Genomic DNA, 23095 nt, shown 5'->3' on the forward strand with positions numbered 1-23095 from the left:
CGAGAAAGCCTTAGAAATATTTGAGGATTTAAGCAATAAGGGATCTCAAGCTGTTGGTATCAGTGAAACATTAAAACATTTAGGCAATGTGTTCAGAAAGCTTAAAGACGTAAAAAAAGCACAGGATTGTATCAGCAAATCTTTGTCAGTTCTTCGGACTGTTTATGAAGAAAATCATCCACGAATTCAAGAATTGAATAGACTATTAGACGATATTGTTTGATTGAATAGTAGAGTTCTATAATTGTGGTAACCACGTAGACATTTTTTAAAAGAAATGTTGTTTCGATTGTCTCGCTTCAATCGCTTCATTACATCAAAACTTAATTGTACAGTATCTTACTATGCCACGAGAGGAAATGGGGAAGACGCCAGTGGTTAAATGGGAGGCTAGATGGTCAACTAAGTGAATGCTAGCCAGGGGCGGATTGAGTAGAAGCACTACATTTTAAAAAATCGTTGTTGTTCATTTTTAAATGTTAAAACTCTTTATTTTTTAGTCTCTAATTGACGAATTATTATACAATAAGTTCTCCTAATTTGGATATTCCAACTATGGAAAACATATACATCCGTGCTCAGTCTTACTGTATATAAAAATTGAAAGATCTGAATAATGGCATCGTCTACTAAGCTATGTGATGATATATTTAATTATAGAACATCTAGGTCTATTTATAGGCTGGGCCTAATTGTCACGAGTTTCACACTCACAAAAATAGCTCTGTGCAGTTTAACATGTTTACTTTGCTATCATTTTAATGTGTTGCTATAGTAGCAACTTAATAAAATGGTCTAAACACTCTATAACGACTTTATAAAAGACAATGAGGATGTGATCACGGAACTTGATGGATGAGAACTAATGAGCACATTACAGTAATTTTAGCATTTGGATGTATAATGGATATTCCATAAGCGTAAAAAAGGTAAATACTAGGGCCTACTACTTTGTTAGTTTAGAAGTAATCGGTTATTATGGGGAGTTCGGTTATAATAAAGATTATATAATAAATTAAAGGTCATGTTTACATCTAATATTGTAAGTTTATAAAATAAGGGAGGGGAATATGTCCTAAAATTAGAAAATTGTAGTTAAAATAGGAATTAAATAGTTTCATTTCACAAACTACTTTTGGAGCTCTTAAAAAATATAGCGCAAAATTTTGCTTTAAGTGAAAAAAAAACTATAAAAAGAAATGTAATTCCGACTTGACACTTCAATAACAAGATATTATATAAGAAATTGGAGAGGATAGGAAAGCATTGAAAAAGTATTGCATTCATTAGACACTATGGCAACATAAATAACACATTTAATGATAAAAGAGACTATTTATATCACTATAATCATTTTGTTCATCAAATAACATGATGGTGGCCAGGATGGCAGCAGTACAACTGGTAATGTTGACCGCTTGTTTTGTTTGTCAAATTCAAGTTGGACAAACATGTAAGTTTAAATACTTATTTTGTTACCGTGTTTGTTTGTTATTATTTTTGTACTAACCCCACTAAGTACTGTACTCATACTATGGGGTTTTTCTGGTGGGCAGTAGGTACACGTAGGTACACCGGGAGACGATCTCAAGAGTGTACTGCGTTTTTGAACGACGTGTACACGAGCCATGTTGAATACTGGTCCAAAGCCTTAACGTCTATAACTATCGTATTTCAGTGATTACCACCAGTTTAGTCGACTGGGCTCTATGCAATGAAATTACGATAATGGTGTCCATCCTCATTAACAGGGGTTTAATAGTACGTCTAATGTTTAATAAGTTAAATATATTTTTCTGTTTGCCCGCGCGCTATTGATACAAATCATACTAGGGAATCGCCCGGAGATAGAGTCTAACCGACAATCGCAAGTCATCTAGAAACGTATGAAATAAAAATACTTTCAATACAAGATATATCGATCAGTAGGTTCACATTTGCAGATGATTATACCATGAATATTGCAATGTACTCATATTGTTCTAGCGACGGCCTCACACATTTACTGGCACTCTATAAACAATGAACAGTGACAAACGTTTCGAATACATCCATGAACAAAAACTCAATACTTACTAATGATTTCTTTATGAAGCGTATTTGTCGTACAAAAAACCTGTTGATGCATATTCCGTCTCAGACGGCACTGATACCAAAGGTGTTACTGATGGCAATGACTATGCATTATATGGAGAATGGTGTTTCCACTCAAGTAAGCTAACTGATTATTTATCATTAATAGATTTGATTCATGTATCATAAATTACTTGGCGGCAGCAAATAATCATCACAACAAATGCTGCCCAGTCGAATAATAACCACCACGTGTGAAAGGTGTTGCTAGCTTTCGTCAAATAAACTGTCGCAAATTCCCACCACATTAAAGCACTACCCTGAAGGTAAAGCGGTGTTTTCCACCACACACCGCAGCTGCTGTCGTATACATAACCACGACCAAAGATCCTGTTGAACAAACACGCGGCGCCAAATTTACAGTTTCGTTGACGACCATTCCTTTTAAATACTAGGGCCTACTACTGTATATTTCGAGTTTGTTTTTTATAAATGCATTCGATTTATTTATTATTAAGATGACTTAAATAGAAGTTCTTATGAATGGGTTAGAGTTGATCTGCAAAAACAATATAACGTCACAGGCGTAACAGTGATAAATCGCGTCAGTACTTATAGTAAGTAAATACTGTTTTGTAAAGCTCTCTGCCTAAACTATAAAAAAAAAATGTGAGGTGTCCATATATGCACACGATAATATCATATCATTACCATATTTGGGCACATCAGACTTTTTTTATTATAAAAACTGATGTATTTTGTACCATGTTTTGTAGCCACGGGTGGTTTTAAATATTGTTATCTAACATTAATGGCATTTATTACCATTCTTAAGTACTACTACAATACAGTAGGCTATTGTGATGATGTCGGTCGGTCTGTATCTAAATCTTCCCAGTTTCATAGCCAAGTCTGTCATGTGAAACAAAGCCTATTATATCACAGACCTTAAATTGTATATTAAAAAATAAAAACCTTTGAAACATTACAAACAAGTCTTGTAGCACCATTTTTTTTAAATTGGGGATTATTTAATTAGGATTTTACTGCTGTTGTCAGAAAATAAGTGGGATTATTATCAATGTTGATGCAAAGCTTTACATTTTTAATAAAAACAATATAAATTTCAAACCCGGAGCTCCATTTTAACCTAACCACCATGCAGTCATAACGTGTGAAACACAATGTGATGCTGTACAAAATGTTTCAATGATACTGGAGAAATACGGCCATATGTTGAGATATAGCACCAGGAATCGGGTGGGTCAGGAAATTAATGAAATGTGACAGTTGCTCATTCTTTTTTACAAAACTACAAGTCTGTTACAACAATAACAAACGAAATCCTCATACTAGTTATTCTCACTGGAGGATGACTAATTAGCGTAGTTTCTTTTTTCTTTTTTTTCTTTTTCTTTTTTTGCTAAATTGCCCTTTTCTTTCACAACAGAAGAGGCGACGCATAGGCTTGCTTATACTGACATCCGAATTAGTTTTGAAACTGAAATCGGAAGTGGCCAAATGTGCGGCGACCCTGTTACTCAAGCGCAAACTGAAACCAGTCCCATTATCGATTTTACCTGCTTGGAAGGAATTAGAGGGAGATATGTGGTTCTCCGGGTGAATATAAACGATTATATAAACTTATGTGAAATCCGTGTATACAGTGAATATTCACACGAAATAAGTAAGTATTTCTAATTGATACATTTACATAGACTCACTCATGATTAAGCTGCGTCGTTAAACCAGCGAAAGCTAGAGTAAATACGCAAGTGTTACGGTTTTATTCCCTTTGGATCATCCAAAAGAAAAATTATTTGAATGAAAAATCAAGTGAAGCGTTGCTAGCCTCTAAATGTTTGGGCATGAATTTATCTATTTAAGGCTTGATGATAACGTGTCTATCAATATATTTTGATCTAGACTTGCCCAAGGTCTGTATTTATTGTCTTTGTTTATAATTATGTCAACCGGTTGTGTCGGCGTTTCGATTTTTGTCTGGAAAGTTGAGCTCAAGTATTATACGTAAACGTCCTATGTGCCAAAATATTTTTGATAATATTAATTCGAAATACGGTACGAAACGAACCTATACTAACGTTGATCCTTCTCAATTATTTTACATTTTTAAATGCATGCTAAGCTTGTAGCTGTTGTAATTTACCCCCGCCAAAGAGGTATATGTAATCGATCGCGTGTGTCTGTCTGTCTGTCTGTCTATTTGTTAGCAGGATTACTCAAAAAGTTATTTCAAGATCTTTACCAAAATGAAAATACAGATAGATATGTGGTCAAGGACCACTCCATTATATTTTGGAGGCAATCCGGACTACGGTGCCAATTCTGGACCCCTTTTTAGAAATATTTCAGACCTGCTAGTGTTAAAAGATAGGACAGAATTTTCAGTAAAGTAAACTGAAATTGCATTTTCTCGTCCAAAAAACTTCATTTTTGTATAATAGGCAAGAGTTCTAATTTGTGATTCGTAATTTTAAAACACAATTTGATTTAATGTACAGGATTTTTGATACGAGTAGTTTTAAAAAACATATTTCTTTTTCAAATTCACCCGTTTGTTTTTGGCGTTCCTGTTCTATTGTTACATAACCTTTACACCAAACTCGCATACCCATGCTTGTAGTTAAATGAGCCTAAATCACACACAGCATTAAACACACAAACACACACACACATATATAGGCCTATATATATTGTGGAGTTGAAGTTGAAACAATATTTGCCAATGCAGGAAAGTATTCAAAGTATATATGTATTATTGGCACATTAAGAACGTTGCATTTAATGATCAGAGTATTAACACTGGCATTGTCTCAACTAAAAACTACTACTTTTCTAACGGACTCATTAAAGATGTATTGTCCCCCTGAAAAAATAATTCTTAAAAACATTTTTGTTGAATATTCCATTTTAATGTAACATAATAGTTATCCACTTTGACCAAAAATTGGATCTAAAAAAAATGTATTTACCTGAAAAAATGTAATTTAAAGCAAAAAATGGTCAAATTGGCTGCCAGCCAATGAATTTTTGGTTGAATTTAACCATTTATTTTGTCATTTTATAAGTGAAAACATTATTTTGTTTTCAGTTTTTTGATTAACTTTATTTAAACTATAAAATAATATATTAAAAGTCTGATTTAATTAATCTTCATTTTTTATGTTTTTGGGGGACAATACATCTTTAAATAATGGAAAGTCATTGATAACAAATAACATGCTTGAACTACAATTGTTATAGCAGAATGTTATTATATTTACAACATAAGGCTGAACAGTAGACTACAAGCTGACACAGTAACTCTTAAAAAGATAACATTAAAACTTTATACTTAGAGAGTTGACCCTAATACAAATACATAGATCGGTATTGACGTTTAATGTCATTTCATCACTCAAATTGTTACTAAACACATGGCCAAGATACTGTAGGTTATATAATTATCAATTTTCAGAGGAACCCCATCAATAAATATATAAATGAATAAAAACAAGGCCAACAGCCATTAAGTCGCGTGCTACAATGCATAGTGATACCGGACAGACAGACAGACCGACAGACAGACAGACAGACCGACCAACCGACCGACATAGTGAACTATAGATAGGCAACACATGTATATTTCATTTGCATCTCATAATTCCGGTGATGTCAAAAAAAAGAATATTCGCTATCCAATCGATGTCAAATTACCATGAAAGTCCCAGTGGCCAAATAGAAGGTTGTCTGCATATCAAGCAGAACATTCCAGGTTCGAATCTCCCTTGGACGTGTTTCTTCAAATTCATAATTTATAAATTAATCAATGTCATGTACCTGTAATTTGTAACATTCACATAGCATTGTATCTGCCAAATTTTAGGTGAATGCAGAGTAACTGAATCTGGTGAAGACTATCGAGGTATTGTGGCCATCACCAGGAACGGTCGAGTTTGTCAAGAATGGACGTCAAATACTCCACACTCTCATCCTGTTATACAAGATCCAGATAAAGGAATTGGTGATCATAATCTGTGCAGGAACCCAGATGGCAAATCAGGAGGACCGTGGTGTTATACCAACGATGTAGATACTGAATGGGAATATTGTGACGTTGGTGAAATGAACGAATATTGTCCACTTGGTATGTTTGCATTTTTATCATAGACATAATAACAACTCTAAACATTAAACAATCAACGTTAACACAATCACAGCTGATCAAGGTAATGCGCCAGGAAGAGCGACTATGCATAATGGATGCATCTTCAAATCAACCAATCACATACCGTAAACCCTCGAAATCAACCAATCACATGCCAGTTAGAAGTCGCGCCACTATTCAAACTACGCCTGCGACTCATGAAAATATTCTACATATATATATATATTCTATATCTACAATATCAATTTATAAACATAAATTATTTATGCTGTATATTTACAGTGACAGAGACACCAAAGACGACAGACGTTGAAGGCGGATAACAATGAATACAATATTAAACATATTTTATTGTTCATCTTTTCAGATTCTAAAAGCATATTAAATCCTGTTGGACTAGTTTATATGGATTTGGCAACGTCACCATCCGCCAAAGACATATCTACATTCAATCTGACATCAACGTGTACCTTGAAAAATAACGTGATGGCGTCATTCGAAAAGTTGGACTTATCTTCACTCACTCTAGCATTTTACATACTACCTGGCGTTGATTCCTTGGGATCCATTTTAGAGTTCGGTAATGCTGGCAAGTACCTAGTTCTTAAGCAAACTTGGTCGCAAGTTGACTGGTTGTATGAGAGTGAAGTGACTGTATCTTACGATAAAGATGTACTGACAAGAGCTTACGTCTTACAGCCAGACGTATGGACATTTATCGCCCTTACCTTCAACGGAAAGAACAAAAAGGTGAAGCTCTGGCGAAATGGAGAGATTGCAAGTATCGGATATACAACGTTTACACACCTTGAATTTGAGTATGACACAATAGACCTTTTTGTTGGTACTGGAGAAGATCTTAACTCTACGATAGCTATGGTACAAGTATATGATCACGTGCTGAACGAAGTTCAGATGAAAGCAGCAAGAGATATGAAATTTAACGGTATGAACATTTTGGTTTTAGCTATACTCAATTAAGCTTCGTTCCCACTATTGTACGAGCGTAAAACCATATTGTCTAACCCAAGTAAGTCAAATTGACCATTTACAGCAACAACTTGATCCATTCGTCGCTGCGGATACACCATTATCTTGAGACCCAGTGGAACCAAGCCTTGGTCAGGTCTACATGTTTTGTTATTCTTCGGGTCAAGTTCAATTGACACCGTTTCCTGTGCAATCTTGGTTACCAACGAATGCTATATGTTCTTCATTTCTGTTCTCCACAAGTCTTGTCCGTTATTTTATTTGAAAATAAAAATACTGATATTCCGATAATGTTTTTTATTTTATTTCTTGTACTTTTTTCAGAAGTAAAATTCACCAGACAACTTATTTCTGTACGACAGGAAGGACTTGAAGGTCAACTAATAGCTGAACAAACCTGCAGGTCGTTGATACAATGCTCACAAATGTGTCTGAACAAGAATTTCTGCAAAGGATTTAGATTTGAATCCTCCAGATGTGTACTCCTTGCCTGTCTTCGTGACGTAACATCAAATACGCTTGCAAGTAATATCGTTCACTACCGGTTGGTTGCTGTTAAATTTTCAGTTAATAAAAAATAATAACCGTCAAATAAGGCTGTACTCCCCTCCTTTCCCGTTGGAAAAGAAGGCAGGAAACGATAATTTAGCAGACCGTGACGGTTGTAGAACCTGTCCTGTTCTTAAATGTGTTTCGATTTCGAGACATTTCAGAAGGAGGAACTAATATAAACAGCACCTAAATGAAAGTCTTAAAGAAGCTATTTGTTTCCAAGTGAATTAATTAATAGTAATGTATAACTGTAGTTTGACTTTTTTTCTTCTATTTTGTTGCTTTCTTTCTTCTCGTTACCAAAATACATTTTATTGAGAAGGATCTCAAAATGATAAATAAATATTGTATAACATACCTAAGTAGATTCTTGTCATTTGAACAAAAGGATTGTAGGTAACATGATATTCAATATTAACTGCTCCATTGAACTCTCACTTGTTCAATATTGCAATAGTAGATTCCATACGGTAGTAAATGTGATTGGTTTTTTAAACAGTCTCATTAGTACTAACTAACCAAAAAGTTAATCTAAGATTGAGTATTGATTGGCGGCTACTGAATGCCAAATCTTAAAAGCAAAAAATCGCAACATTGTATTTACTGTAATTTACATGACGTTCATATTACTTATTGATGTATTAAAACATGTTTCCATAGTAACGCAAAATAAACAAATATATAAACACTTTATATCAAAGTTTGTGCTAATTAAACTTTCAGACAATCGATTAACAAACCTATTAAGTGAGCTAAAAATATCGTCTTTAGAAGAAGGTAGACAAATTATAAAAAAGTAGCCTACTGTAGAGGAAACTGAAAAAAGATATAAAAGGTTTTCTATCGGATACTTTTCAAAATATTTATATAAAGTATTATTACCGCGCCATGACAACCTAGAACCATTCAGTTTGATTTTTTTAACATGATGGACAAGATAACAGTAATATTTACAGATGTCTCTATCTGTCGAATTCAACATGTCCTAGTACTTCCGTACTTTGATTTATAAAACGTTAAGACATTTTTGAATCAGATAGTAAATCTACGTGACATTATATCTTATGTAACCTTGAAAAAAATATAATAAAGAGGATTTTAACAGACTAATCAAACCCCTTGAAATTCCGTTACAATTAAGTGTAAAAATATAATATATGATAATAGAGAAATAAGTATCATTACTGTATTATTTCTCCATGACAAAATTGATCTTGGTTCCCACTACTATACGACGAAACGCAAGAACCTACGCCGAACTCAATTGGAACTATCACTTTGTAATTGGTCAATTTATATATGTTTGCCGTGCGTCCTAGTGGGACCATCTTGCACCATTTTGATCTCGAAAGGAGAGGTCTACGGGCGGTTGCTAACAACACTGCTTTCGTTGTAAAATACAGCGTCTGCTCGAAAGCTCTGTACCAGAGCCACGGGGCGAGTATGAAATATTGACCGGTCAAATGAACCTGTGGAAAAAAGCTAATAGCTATAAATAGATTTTTTAGATGTTTCCTGTACATTTTAGGACAGACAATAAGGCAACACAATTCTTCTTCCTCGTCCAATCTCATGTATAGAATAACAAATAAGGCATCGCATCCTAATTTTACGCCTGTTTCTACCACTGTACATGTTCGATTCGCCCGAATAAATTCGGTTAGTGGAAAACAGACTATAGAGGTACATTTTAACGCTTCAATGCGTTACAACAACAGTAAAGCCTGCATTATTTTGATTTGTACTATGATCATTGTAATCAATCAATATAGAAAGGCTAAGATATGGAAACGATTGTACTTATAGGCTCCTGGTTTTCACCAGGCTTACTAGTAGTGATACTGATCGCCGCATGCGTGTGCCTTTTGCATGTGAATGCAAGCAGGGGTTCGACAACAACACATATTCCTGGGCCTAAACGGTGGCCAATCTTTGGAAACGCTTTAAGCATAGATCGTAATGCGCATGTCACCTTCACTAAATGGGCCAAGACATACGGATCAGTGATTGGAGTTAAGTTGGGACCTATGAATGTTGTGGTGTTAAATGATTTGCAATCTATTGAGTCAGCTTTTACTAAAGGTGGGGGGATTTTGAACAGACCTGCTCCTGGTTTGTTGAAGGCTGCATTTTCTAACGACGGTAAGTTATTGAATTATTCAATGCTGTTAATGCATATAATAGCATATAATCTACAGTATATACTGGATGTGCGACGGTATTGGGTTAAACAGGGATGTTGAAGCATCTCCAAGGAAATTTATCTTACTGGGATCCTTAGTAAACAAGTTACATTCCTAATACAGAACACGAGAAAGTAATGCTTCTCAATGCTTATTTTCATTAGGTAGTTTGCTCTGGGAAAATGGAGAAAAATGGAAAGAGACAAGAAAGTTTGTTTTGCGATTCCTACACGATTTCAAACAACAAAAGTTGATAAAGTTACTTAATTTCGAGAGTGGAAAACTCTGTGACCTTATAAGGCAACATAATGGAGCAGCTATGGATGTTTGCCAACCAATCAGTATGGCAGTTTCAAACGTGCTGTGTGCATTGTGTTTTGGGCATCGTTTCGAATACGACGATGACAACTTTCGATCGCTTCTTAGTAATTTGCAAGCATTAGGTAAAAGTGTTTCTGGTACAACAATTGGCCATTTTCTACCGTTTTTATATTACACACCTTTTTATAGCAATTTTCGAAATCTTGCTACGAGTTTATCGGATTTCATAGATGGAGAAATCTCTCAACATATTGAAAGTTATGACCCAATCAACGTTCGAGATCTGATTGACGCTTTCTTAACAGATGAAGTAGAACTTGACAGAGTACCAAACAAAAGAACTGAAACTCGTGTAAGAAGAGCAATTATTGATATGTTTGCATCGGGAACTGACACAACAAGTGCTGCTCTAGAATGGTCAATACTTTACATGACACAATACACAGAGCAGCAAACAGCTGTAAGTGAAATCTTTCAACCATTTGTCGTTTTAATTTTCTATAATTGATTCTTACAGTTCCTCCAATATTTATCTTGACTGAGTTTATCATCTTGACAGAAGTTTGTTGATATGGACAGAAGTTTGTTTCCTTTGACAGAATTTGTTTTCATCTTTGACTGAGTTTAATCATCTTTGTTGATATTGACAGACGTTTATTCCTCTTAACAGAATTGTTTTCATCTTGAAACAAGGCCATATACATAGGTGGCTGCAGTCGCGTGCTCAAGTTAGTGTTTACCGACCGACCGACATAGTGAGCTGTAGTTTATTCAGTTAATACAGAAATGTATTGATATTGACACATGACAGAAGTTTGTCCATATTGACTGACAGAAGTTTGTCCATATAGACAGACAGACATTCATATTGACTGAAAAGTCTTCATATTGACAGAAATTTGTATTTTAAACAAGGCCAACAGCCATAAGTCGCGTGCTAAAACGCATAGTGATACCGGACCGACAGACAAACAGACCGACCGACATAGTGAACTATAGAGTCGCGTCCACGCGACTAAAAACAATAATGAATCTGTCTTTTTTAGATTCAAAAGGAAGTGGATAATGTAACACGACAGCATCAACTACTAACGCTGCAATCTTATTATGAGAAACTGCCATATACTCGGGCAACTATAATGGAAGTTTTGCGCAATGCCAACGTTTCGCCGCTTGGACTACCTCGGAAGGTATCAAAGCCAATATCAATTCAAGGCCACTTGTTTCCTCATAATTCTTGGGTGTTTGCAAACTTATGGGCTGTACACCATGATGATCAGTACTGGAAGGATCCAACTAAGTTTAAGCCAGAACGATTTCTTTCGGTTGACAAGGAGACAGTAATTTCTTCTAAAGCGTTCATACCATTTGGTTTAGGTAGGTATTTGCACAACACAGATTGTGAATTGACAGATATGTTACTAAACACAATAAATTGTTACTAGGTCTATAGATAAACTTTACATATGTTTAATTTTGTTCCTGTAGTATTATCGTGTCGTATTGTATAAGTAGTACAAAATTGAATAAAATATGAACACAATTGCAACCAAGCGAGTAGAGTCTAAAACCTCTCCAACAATTATATTACAATTGTCATACATAACAAAAAATGTTATTTTTTTTTTTTTCAGGTAAAAGATGTTGTGTTGGTGAAAAGATTGCTATGTCCACAATTATTGTCATATTGTCAAAGATAGTGCAGGAGTTTAATTTCAAAATCCCAGAAGAAGACCAAAAGCCTAGTCTTGTGGGCATAAATGGACTCACTCTTTCACCTGCTCCATTTAGAGTTTGTGCAGTTCCTCGCTAAATATACTGCAGAAGAGCAATTACATCCTGCCTCTTGGCTTCATTTTTTTTATGACTACTGTTTTTTCCTACTAAATCTTCAATAAAAATTTACGGAGAAATTAATTAATTACATTTAATAGAATCAAATTTATTTGATAAACATTTTTTTTGCATTGTGTGAAAATTATCACTAAAATCTGGTTATTTTAATATTATCACTAAAATCTGGTTATTATCAATGTTACTCTGGGAAATTATCAATGTTACTTTAGGCACCATTCAATGTAATTTTAGGCACCATTCAATGTTACTCTAGGCACCATTCAATGTTACTCTAGACACCATTCAATGTTACTATAGGCACCATTCAATGTTATTCTGGGCAATATTCAATGTTAAGCACCATTCAATGTTACCCTAGGCACCATTCAAAGTTACTATAGGCGCCATTCAATGTTACTCTACGCGCCATTTAATGTTACTCTACGCACCATTAAATGTTACTCTGGTCACCATTCAATGTTACTCTGGTCACCATTCAATGTCACTTTAGGCACCATTCAATGTTACTCTGGTCACCATTTAATGGCACTCTGGTCACCATTCAATGTTACTCTGGTCACCATTCAATGTTACTCTGGACACCAAAGTATTTAGTATGCTTTGCCATATACAGGTGAGTAATCAGTGGTATCGATTGATTTTAATATTTTAGAATATCTTAGTCTTAAATTGTCAACAGAAGTGTTAGTATCAGATCCAATAATGAATTTGATTAATCATTGCAATAATGTGTGATAAGTGCAGTAGTCCTCACCACCATGCTCTGATGACCCCTGCCATGTGATTTCCATCTGCTATTTGTCTCCACATAATTCTACTAAGTCTCCACCTATGTTGGACAGAACGTGCTCTTGATGTTAGCCCACATCTGTGACGTATACGAATGTAGTTGCTGTCTCGTGGCAAGGCTATTACTTCTCGATGTGCTACTTCCTGGAAAATTAACATCACTAATTAGAATAGATGCATAAATTATTAATTTACTAATTACAAAATGTAATATAAAATGAGTTTCATTATTGTAAAAAGTAAAATTAAGATCAACAAATATAGCACTTTCTGAAGTCATTTTTTTTTCAAAAATGTAATAAATTTTCATTCCTTTCTTTGAAAATGACAGATGAAATTATGAATTCTATTTGATAGACTACTTCAGTCTTCTCCCAATAGAGAAATCAATTCCGGACAATTAAGTGAAAGTAGGCCTACCAAATCATAAGTGATTTGCTATATGTAAGATTTATCATCTGAATACAAAAAAGTACATTGTACTTTATCAATCCAATTGACAAAATATAGGCTCTGATTACTCTTGTATTTAAAGGCTAGGGCTATAACCTAATATACAAGTGTTTGCATTTATAATTTTCTTATCACCATTTTTAATATACTGGTTGGAGCTAATTTAAACTGGCAAATCTTGTTAGCAAAACCTGCTTCGGGACAACACTGAATATACTGTAAATACTAGTAATCTTATACAAAGTATAAGATTACTAATACTTATATTCAGTATTCATACTATGTATGAGTATGCACCTAAAAATTGTCAAATCGATGCAACAGAACGACAAGGTGGACTCAACCCTGGGGTGCTTCTGTATTTAAGTTAGGATTCAAACTCTGGTGCAACTTACTTGTAGTTCTGAAGGCAATATATCATTTTTTCTAAGAACATTGATGGAGCGTCTTTCTCTTCCCATTTCTTTTACAAGCCGCCTTCGTTTGACGTCACGTAACATTCTCCAATCTACATAACGTGTCCTGACTGATGTCACCTGACTTGTTTGTGTTGATAACAAAGGCTGTCCGCTGACAGTACCAACCTAAAACAGAATGTCAAGTATATATTTAGTGGCTTGATTTCTTTGTTCAAAATCAACTAGAGGCTTATTTTACAGTATGTTATGCACTTTTCAATTGTATGACCCACTATACGACCCCCGGGAGAGGTGGGTCTTTTGTCTGATGTGCATCATACCTTATAAATACCATGACGCAAAAAATGTGACTTACCTTTAGGTGACCATGACGTACCCATTTTGACGGACTGTGACCATGTTGTTTATGATATTTGAGTTGAGTGTTAAAGTAACGCCATTGACACACCATTGTTCATTGATGTGACGTACCTTCTAGATTTTTTGACTCACCCCTGCGTCACTAATTATTTGTAAATGACGCACCCATGACGCACCTCTCCCGGGGGTCGTATAGTGGGTCATACAATTGACAAGTGCATTATATTTAAAGATATTGTCCCCTGAAAGAATAGTTTTTTTTTATATAGGCCTATGCCACCATATACCGGTACTGTATTTTCACAATTAATATAACATCTATAGGTCCTCGCTCGGCCTACTTATATATTATAATTTATATATAATAATAGGCCTGGCTAGCTTGTTATTAGTTAAGTAGGCTTATTATTATTCCTTCCTACCTAGCTACTACTAGCTAGGCTCTAGCCAGGCCTATTTTCCTGAATTTGAAAACCCAGTAATTATTAAGGGAAACATAGGTCAACCGGCAGCCCATTGCGTGGTAACCTAAAAAGTCAATGTTACTGCAGAGTGCATGTATTTATTTTATATTACTTTAGTTCCTATTATTCTAGAAGTTTCTGCCCTATGAATATTCATTTATTCTGTTACTTTCTTATTTGCATTCTCATTTACATATTATTTGCCAAGTGTGCACAGTGTGCTGTTTCTCCTTTGTTTCCTTTTGTCCTGATTTCTTTTGTTCTGCTCAGTTGTTGTTTGCCTGTGCAAGGGTACAGGTCTGTGCAAGTGCATAAGCAGCCATTATTTTTCTTTTACCAGCTCTAGCTCTACAGTTTTATTATTTACACTTTATTTCTATTGTATATTTCTGGGATTTTACTTTGTTTTGGAATTACTTTGCAAAAGTGGATATTATTGTGGATGGTGCATATTAAAGGAAGTACTTTAAACATCAATTTTTACTCTTTTAATTTCTGTATGTTGTGAGAGCTGCGTACATTTAAAAACAAGGAATCAACAGCAGCTGACCTAATTGGTAGATCCAATTAAAGTAAAAGAAAAATAATTATATAGTAATAATTATGGAGAAAAGAGGAAGAACATTGACCGAGAAGGGTCTAGAATATAACCGTGAGGTGAAAATTAAGGCATTTACTAGAGAAAGAAAGCGGCTGCACAGACTCATAGACGCCGTGAGTGATGCCGTGGAACCAAATGAGGGTGTCCTAAGTGACATGGTAGACCAGGAGATAATACTACGTGAAGTATACTCAGAGCTCTGTCCACTTTTGAATGTTGTTGAAAGAGAAGAATACACTAATATGTTGCAGTTGTCGCATAATGAAGTGACAAAAGATCTGCATCGACGAGGTCAAGTTGCCGAAGCTGAGAATCTAGGTGTAGATACATCTGGTAATGTACAAGCTAGTGTGAAACCATGTCGTTCAGTGAAAAGTAATTCCTCTAGGCACTCAACACAACATTCTTCACATCACTCTAATTCATCAAGACATTCGTCTCGGAAGTCGAAACATTCATCTAATTCTTCTTCTACTACCCGGAGGTCTTCGTCTAGTGCAAAAAGGGAACACTTAAGAGTTCTCGAAGAAGCCAAAAGGGCAGAATTGAAAGCTGAATTAGAATTTAGTGGAATGGAACACAAACTTAAGGAACATAAACTTAAGGTTGAACGTGAAGCGGCAGAACATAAATTTAAGATGGAGGAGAAGATGTTAGAAATTGAGTTTGAGACTACTTTGATTGAGCAACAGAAGGAGTTAGCAAAGATGGAAGCTAGAATAGATGTCTTGCGTGAGGATGATGTAGTGAGTGATGACTCACAGGCATTGCTAAGTGGCGATGACGATGATTACATTCCTCTTGGGTTGCAGAAATTCCTTGATGATCTACCAAAGGCAGTTGGTGAACCAACGGCAGTTGTGGCAAGATCTAAATCTGTTGCAGAATCAGCTCAATTTACTATTCCTTCCTCAAATGTATCTACAACCACGAGTGTGACTGTACGTACCTCTGCCACTTCTACTTATATTGCAAAGTCGGCAATAGACACTTCCACCCATATTATTTCCACTAACATTAATCAACCATTATCATTTGCAGATGTACGCAACACTACTGTTACCAGGGTCCCAAATATTAGTGCCTCTAATGCAATGCCTGCAACTAACTTTAATATTAATTGTACAGCTTCTCAGACGTACACAGTTCCTGCAACTTCAATTTATACTAATGTACCATCACTGTACGTTCCAGTTTACACCTCTACCTACGTGCCTGTGTGTGCGACATCAACTTACGTTACTAGTGCGTCGTCAGTTGGTGTACCTGTGAATTACTTACCAGTTTGTACAGCATCAGTGAGTATACAGCCCACATCAAATTACGTTCCAATCTGTGCGTCGTCAGGAGTACCTAGTACTTACGTGCCATTTAGTGCAGCACCAGTGAATGTACCAATGACTTACCTACCTGTTCCGGTGTGTGTGTCATCTGGCAGTACACCTTCGACGCATCTATATACTTCATCAATTAACACAACTTCTATATCATCATCTAAGAGTGTACCTGTAGTATCTATTCAGTCGTCTACTGTAGGTGTGCCTGCAGCTGATGTGCGACCAGATCTAGTATCCATTTATGACACTAACATTTTACGTCAACTTACCGATTCATTTAAGCTACCGCCTGTTGTAGTGGAGAAATTTGATGGAAACCCACTGAAGTTTCCTACGTGGGAAGCAGCATTCTCTTCCTTGATAGAATGTAAGGCGGTCTCAGTTAATGAAAAATTGTATCTGCTGAGACAACATCTGGATGGTAAACCAAAGAGTTTGGTGGAGAACTACTTGTTACTTGGAACGGAAAATGCGTACTTGAAGGCTAGGCAAGAGTTGCGCAATAGGTATGGTCACAGCTCCGTTTTAGCACAGGCGTTCCTGAAGAAGTTGGATTCCTGGCCCAAGATTAATGGAAGAGATCACATAGGATTACGCGACTTTTCTGACTACATAAATGAAATTGTAACTGCTCAGGCCACAATCCCAGATTTAGGCATACTTAACTATTCTGCGGAGAATTGTAAGATTCTTAATAAGTTGCCAGTTTACATTGAGACCAAATGGAGAGGGATAGTAGCTTCATGTCAAAAAAATCAAATAAGTCCATCCTTTGCGCAATTTGCTGTCTTTTTGACAAATAAGGCAGAAGAAGCTAATCTTCCTATGCTGGAAGCTACGAGACAGATGAAGGATTCTTCTCGTTATGCAAAGGAGGACCACAAACCAAGAAAATCCAGCCATTTGACTTTGAAGACAGATGTATCGACGGAAACTGAGAACATCAAAACAGACCAAAAGAAGAGTGAGGCACCTACTAGTACTACATGTCCCTTTTGTAAGTCCTCGCATTCATTAGACAAATGTGATTCCTTTAAAGTTCAGCCAGTGCATACAAAGAAGAAATTTATCTTTGCATCAAAATTATGCTTTAGGTGTGGTACTGGTGGTCATTTTGCAGCGCACTGCAAGACTGAGGTGAAATGCCATCACTGTAATAGCAAAGGACATATATCCTGTCTTCACTTCGACAAGCTAGCAAGTGTGGATGGCAAATGCACTGTGGTATGCGGAGATGAAACCGTATGCAATGACAACTCTATGATTTTACCGGTATGGGTTAGAGGTAGAGGTAGTATATCCGAAAGACTAGTTTACTGTATCTTAGACTCACAAAGCAATACCTGCTTTATTAAAGAAGATATGGTTGGTAAACTGGGTGTAAAATCTCATCCCGCACAACTTAAACTTTCTACCATGCATGCTTCATGTTCCTTAATAGATTGTATGAGGGTAGCTGATCTCGAAATAGTAAGCTTTGACAGGAAAGAAGTAATACCTCTACCAGCCGTCTACACGAGAGACAGCATACCAGCTAAAAGGTCGCAGATACCGACACCGGAGGTAGCGAGCAAGTGGGATCACCTAAAACAAATTGCTGATAAAATTGTGCCTCATATGCAAGATGTTCCAGTTGCCTTGTTAATAGGAAATAATGTGCCCTGTGTACTACGACCTCGGAACATAATTGCTGGTGAAGAAAACCATCCATATGCTCAACAATCTATACTTGGCTGGGGAATAATTGGCACCATTTGTAAACCGGAGGATGTTACGTCTCATCGTTTGGTTTCCTACATTACTAACACTGTTAAACATAAAGAAATAATATCACCAATTCACATTAAAGAAATGATGGAAGTTGATTTTTCAGATAGAAGTGTTGGCGTTTCCATGTCAGTTGACGAAAGACGGTTTCTGAACATCCTGAGTGATAATATTCGTCAGAGAAGTGACGGACATTACGAGATGCCATTACCACTCCGTTCACCAAATGTAAATCTTCCTGATAATAAACCATTGGCTGTTAAACGCTTCAACGGTCTGAGGAAACGATTTACAAAGCAACCAGAGTTCATGAGAGATTATTTTGGTTTCATGAAGGATGTACTGACGGATGTAGCTGAAGAAGTTCCTAAAGAAACAAAGCCTGTTATCGGAAGAATAAACTATGTACCACACACGGGAATATATCACCCAAAAAAACCTGGTCAAATTAGAGTGGTATTTGATTGTTCTGCCATGTATCAAGGTACATCATTGAATGAACGTTTGTTGCCCGGTCCGAACCAAATTAACAGTCTACTTGGAATTTTGCTGAGGTTTAGACAGGAGAACGTCGCAATAATGGCTGACATCAAGGGGATGTTTCATCAATTCTTTGTTGCTAATGCGGATAGAGATCTGCTGCGGTTCCTGTGGTTTAAAGACAATAATCCAAACAATGAAGTAATTGAATATAGAATGATGGTTCATCTATTCGGAGCAACTAGCTCACCAGGTTGCTCTAATTTTGGTTTGAAGAGAGCAGCTGAAGATGGCGAAAAATTCTATGGAAAAGAAGCAGCAAACTTCATAAAGAATGACTTCTACGTCGATGATGGTTTAAAGTCCCTGTCTACAGCTGATGAAGCAATAAGCTTAATACAAAATAGTACAGGTATATGTGCTAAAGCCGGTTTGAGACTGCATAAATGGATCTCAAATGATAGGAAAGTTCTCAGCTGTATTCCAGAAGGACAACGAGGCAAGTCATTATATAACATCAATGTGAAGTCTGACACTCTACCTATTGAAAGAGTGTTAGGCGTATCGTGGTGCATCGAAAGTGATGAGTTCCAATTTAGGGTGCAACTAAATGATTATCTCCCTACCAGACGAAATGTTCTCAAGACCGTATGCTCCATTTACGATCCGTTAGGATTTATCGCTCCTGTCCTCATTGTTGCGAAGATGGTTCTGCAAAGTGTCTGTGCACAGAATCTCGATTGGGACGATCCTTTGGGTCCCGAAGAGCAGAGCAAATGGGAGAGATGGTGCGAAGACATAAAGAACTTAAATACACTAAGCATACCACGTTGTTATAAACCAACCAATTTTAAAGCAGTGACCGCAGAATGTCATCATTTTTCAGATGCAAGTGAAGCTGCGTACGGTCAATGCTCGTACTTGCGATTAACTGATAGAGATGGGAAGGCAGTTGTCTCCTTTTTGCTTGGCAAGGCCAGAGTAACTCCTGCTAATAAGAAGATTACGATACCTCGCCTTGAGCTGAATGCAGCAGTGGTATCAGCTCGAGTCAGTCATATCCTGAAGAATGAGATGGATGTTAAAGTACCAATAAAGGATTACTTTTGGACCGATAGTAAAGTTGTACTAGGGTACATACAGAATGTAGCTACACGGTATCAAATGTTTGTTGGTAATCGAGTGCAACAAATTCATGACCAAACTAATGTTGATGATTGGCACTACATCAATTCTTTAGATAACCCAAGTGATGAGGCAAGCCGAGGGCTGACAACTCTCAAATTACTCACAACTTCAAAGTGGATCAGTGGACCGGATTTTCTGAAGCAGGATGGTGAATTAAAATGTTTGGGACAAAATGCCGTCGATGAGGAAGCAACAAAACTTGTTTCCACAGAATTTAAACGCTCGTTTGCTGTCACAGCTGTAATTACAAGTCAGAATGATGTGATTGGTAGAGTAATTAAGAAGTTCTCCAAATGGAAAATGGTAAAGATAGTGATTGCTCGACTTTTAAACCTTAAGACAAGATTAATGACTGCAGCAAAAATCAAACTTAAAACCAATGGCATCATGAACAAGTTATCAGGAGACTTCATACCGACTGTTGACGATTTGCAGGTAGCAGAGACAATAATCATTCGTTCTGTACAATGTGAACATTACTTACCTGAATTTAATGTTTTGCAAAACTTTAAAGATGACTTACCGGACCGAGATGTGGCTAAAAGCAAGAAATTTGCACTCAAGAATTCCCGTTTGTGTAAATTACATCCAATTCTAGATGAATCTGGAATTCTGAGAGTTGGCGGTCGAATACATTATTCATCTATGCCTATGGAAATAAAACATCCTATAATCATACCAAAATACTCACCTTTAATGACTCTTCTTGTTGATCACCACCACAAGAAAGTAAACCATATGGGCAGAAGTGCCACGTTAAACAGTCTAAGACAAGGTGGTTTCTGGTTGATCGGCGCAGTATCCGCTGTCTCGCAATACTTACGGAAATGTGTGACATGTAGACGATCCAGAGGTCAACTAGGTGCCCAAAAAATGGCCGACTTACCTATGGATAGACTGTCGGAATCGCCTCCATTTACATATTGTGGAGTTGATTTATTTGGCCCATTTATTATCAAAGAGAGAAGGAGTCGAGTCAAGAGATATGGTGTATTATTTACTTGTATGGCGTCTAGGGCTATACACCTTGAATCAGTCAACTCACTAGAAACAAATTCATTCATAAACGCCTTGCGACGTTTCCTAAGCATAAGAGGTCCAGTTTACCAGATGCGATCGGACCAGGGAACAAATTTTGTTGGGGCGATCAACGAGTTCTCTAAAGTGCAAAACTTTCTACGTGACCGGCAATGCAGATGGATACTTAATGTTCCCTCAGCAAGTCACATGGGAGGCGTATGGGAGCGTCAAATAAGGACTGTGCGCAGTGCGTTGACACCGTTATTGAATAGCTGTGGAGATCATCTGTGTGATGAAACTTTTCGCACATTTTTGTGTGAGGTACAGAGTATTGTAAATTCACGTCCATTAACTGTAAACAATCTTTCAGATCCTACAGCTCCAGAAGCACTCACACCGAATCACTTATTGACAATGAAGTCAAATATTCTGTTACCACCACCAGGCGAATTCCAGGCAAGTGATATATATTGCCGAAGGAGATGGCGGCGGGTCCAGTTTATGGCCAATCAGTTTTGGCATCGGTGGCGTAACGAGTATCTCACCACTCTTCAAACCAGACAAACATGGAACGTCACTAGAAGAAATTTTTGTGTAGGTGACATAGTTATCATCAAGGATGAAAATGCACCACGCAATGATTGGAAGCTTGGTCGAATTGTGGAAGTGATGAAGAGCAAGGATGATCTCGTAAGGAAGGTCAAATTTCGTCATCAGAGTGGTCATTACGAACGACCTATTCACAAGTTGATATTGTTAGTGGCTAGTGATTCTTGAAGTGGTCCAATCCCAGTCAGGGAGCCAACCGTTTGATGCGTACTGAGAAAATGGAATCAAGAACTTTGTTTATTTTTTTTATGAACGTTTTACTTGGATATGCATTAGAACTTTTGAGTATTTTGTAAACAATGAACTTTGTTTGTTGAGAAGAACTTATGTTATAATGTTTCAACAAGAACTTTTATGTATAATTTACAAGGACTTCAATGTTAATTTAATTACTTTACGTCCTTGAGGGAGCCATGTTACTGCAGAGTGCATGTATTTATTTTATATTACTTTAGTTCCTATTATTCTAGAAGTTTCTGCCCTATGAATATTCATTTATTCTGTTACTTTCTTATTTGCATTCTCATTTACATATTATTTGCCAAGTGTGCACAGTGTGCTGTTTCTCCTTTGTTTCCTTTTGTCCTGATTTCTTTTGTTCTGCTCAGTTGTTGTTTGCCTGTGCAAGGGTACAGGTCTGTGCAAGTGCATAAGCAGCCATTATTTTTCTTTTACCAGCTCTAGCTCTACAGTTTTATTATTTACACTTTATTTCTATTGTATATTTCTGGGATTTTACTTTGTTTTGGAATTACTTTGCAAAAGTGGATATTATTGTGGATGGTGCATATTAAAGGAAGTACTTTAAACATCAATTTTTACTCTTTTAATTTCTGTATGTTGTGAGAGCTGCGTACATTTAAAAACAAGGAATCAACAGCAGCTGACCTAATTGGTAGATCCAATTAAAGTCAATGTCGGCTTTTTGGTTAAGCCTACCCTTCGGCTTTCTGGCTAGCTAGGCCTATAGACTAGGCTATAGTAGTAGGAGCCGGTCTAGTAGGCCTAGGCTAGTTCGACGCGTGAGGCCAGTCCAGTTGGCAGTCACTGCCAACAACAGTGAGTGGCTCAGGCTAGAGTCTAGGGTAGGTCTACCCATTGGTTTTTTCATGAACAAAAGTATACTTAAATTCACAAAACATTGCATAAGCTATGAAAATAAAAGTATACGAACCTGATTCAAGCACTTTGAAGTCATGTTTACAAAAATTCTGCCTAACAAATTCGCCATGATTTCACACAGTCACGCATGAATGCATCAAAGTAAGGAGTATTACCCCCTCTATAGTCTATAGTTTTACTTACTTTTTTTTTTAACAAAGATTTATAATCTTTGCTCTCGAAGGCTCTTTAATACTTGGTTCCCAATTGGACGACGCAACGCAAAGAACGTATGTGCAGCTCAACCTATTCGGCAAATCACGACCCAACAGATAACGCTTGTGATTTGTCAATTCACTTGCG

At 36.5% G+C, this 23095-nt stretch overlaps 4 protein-coding genes across 4 annotated transcripts; 3 read left to right on the forward strand and 1 right to left on the reverse strand.

Annotated features, from left to right (window-relative positions):
- The first annotated feature begins 1386 nt into the window (after window positions 1-1386).
- LOC144839297 (uncharacterized) lies at window positions 1387-8206 on the forward strand. Its single transcript, XM_078694614.1, has 7 exons — window positions 1387-1453; window positions 2096-2212; window positions 2592-2690; window positions 3524-3760; window positions 5960-6220; window positions 6609-7187; window positions 7556-8206. The coding sequence occupies exons 1-7, from the start codon at window positions 1387-1389 to the stop codon at window positions 7810-7812; spliced, it is 1617 nt and encodes a 538-aa protein (XP_078550740.1). The 3' UTR covers window positions 7813-8206.
- Window positions 8207-9372: 1166 nt separating this feature from the next.
- LOC144840223 (cytochrome P450 2J4-like) lies at window positions 9373-13192 on the forward strand. Its single transcript, XM_078695962.1, has 4 exons — window positions 9373-9925; window positions 10131-10747; window positions 11334-11664; window positions 11922-13192. The coding sequence occupies exons 1-4, from the start codon at window positions 9568-9570 to the stop codon at window positions 12098-12100; spliced, it is 1485 nt and encodes a 494-aa protein (XP_078552088.1). The 5' UTR covers window positions 9373-9567; the 3' UTR covers window positions 12101-13192.
- LOC144840224 (small ribosomal subunit protein uS14m-like) lies at window positions 12178-22918 on the reverse strand. Its single transcript, XM_078695963.1, has 3 exons — window positions 22806-22918; window positions 13782-13970; window positions 12178-13077 (listed from the first exon to the last, which is right to left on the reverse strand). The coding sequence occupies exons 1-3, from the start codon at window positions 22860-22862 to the stop codon at window positions 12895-12897; spliced, it is 429 nt and encodes a 142-aa protein (XP_078552089.1). The 5' UTR covers window positions 22863-22918; the 3' UTR covers window positions 12178-12894.
- LOC144841180 (uncharacterized) lies at window positions 15233-21799 on the forward strand. Its single transcript, XM_078697401.1, has one exon. The coding sequence runs from the start codon at window positions 15233-15235 to the stop codon at window positions 21797-21799; it is 6567 nt and encodes a 2188-aa protein (XP_078553527.1).
- Window positions 22919-23095: the final 177 nt, after the last annotated feature.

This window comes from Antedon bifida, chromosome 4, assembly GCF_963402885.1.
Source record: "Antedon bifida chromosome 4, ecAntBifi1.1, whole genome shotgun sequence".
Classification (NCBI taxonomy): Eukaryota; Metazoa; Echinodermata; class Crinoidea; order Comatulida; family Antedonidae; genus Antedon; species Antedon bifida.

Excerpts from the sequence above, each read along its gene's own strand:
- LOC144839297 (XM_078694614.1), top strand. The coding sequence starts at position 1,387 with ATGGCAGCAGTACAACTGGTAATGTTGACCGCTTGTTTTGTTTGTCAA. Across the intron at positions 2,213-2,591 it reads AGAATGGTGTTTCCACTCAA|ATGACTTAAATAGAAGTTCT; the intron begins GTAAGCTAACTG and ends TTTATTATTAAG. Across the intron at positions 6,221-6,608 it reads GAACGAATATTGTCCACTTG|ATTCTAAAAGCATATTAAAT; the intron begins GTATGTTTGCAT and ends TCATCTTTTCAG.
- LOC144840223 (XM_078695962.1), top strand. The coding sequence starts at position 9,568 with ATGGAAACGATTGTACTTATAGGCTCCTGGTTTTCACCAGGCTTACTA. Across the intron at positions 10,748-11,333 it reads ACACAGAGCAGCAAACAGCT|ATTCAAAAGGAAGTGGATAA; the intron begins GTAAGTGAAATC and ends TGTCTTTTTTAG. Across the intron at positions 11,665-11,921 it reads GTTCATACCATTTGGTTTAG|GTAAAAGATGTTGTGTTGGT; the intron begins GTAGGTATTTGC and ends TTTTTTTTTCAG.
- LOC144841180 (XM_078697401.1), top strand. The coding sequence starts at position 15,233 with ATGGAGAAAAGAGGAAGAACATTGACCGAGAAGGGTCTAGAATATAAC.
- LOC144840224 (XM_078695963.1), bottom strand. The coding sequence starts at position 22,862 with ATGGCGAATTTGTTAGGCAGAATTTTTGTAAACATGACTTCAAAGTGC. Across the intron at positions 13,971-22,805 it reads CTTCAAAGTGCTTGAATCAG|GTTGGTACTGTCAGCGGACA; the intron begins GTTCGTATACTT and ends ATTCTGTTTTAG. Across the intron at positions 13,078-13,781 it reads TATTGCCTTCAGAACTACAA|GAAGTAGCACATCGAGAAGT; the intron begins GTAAGTTGCACC and ends TTAATTTTCCAG.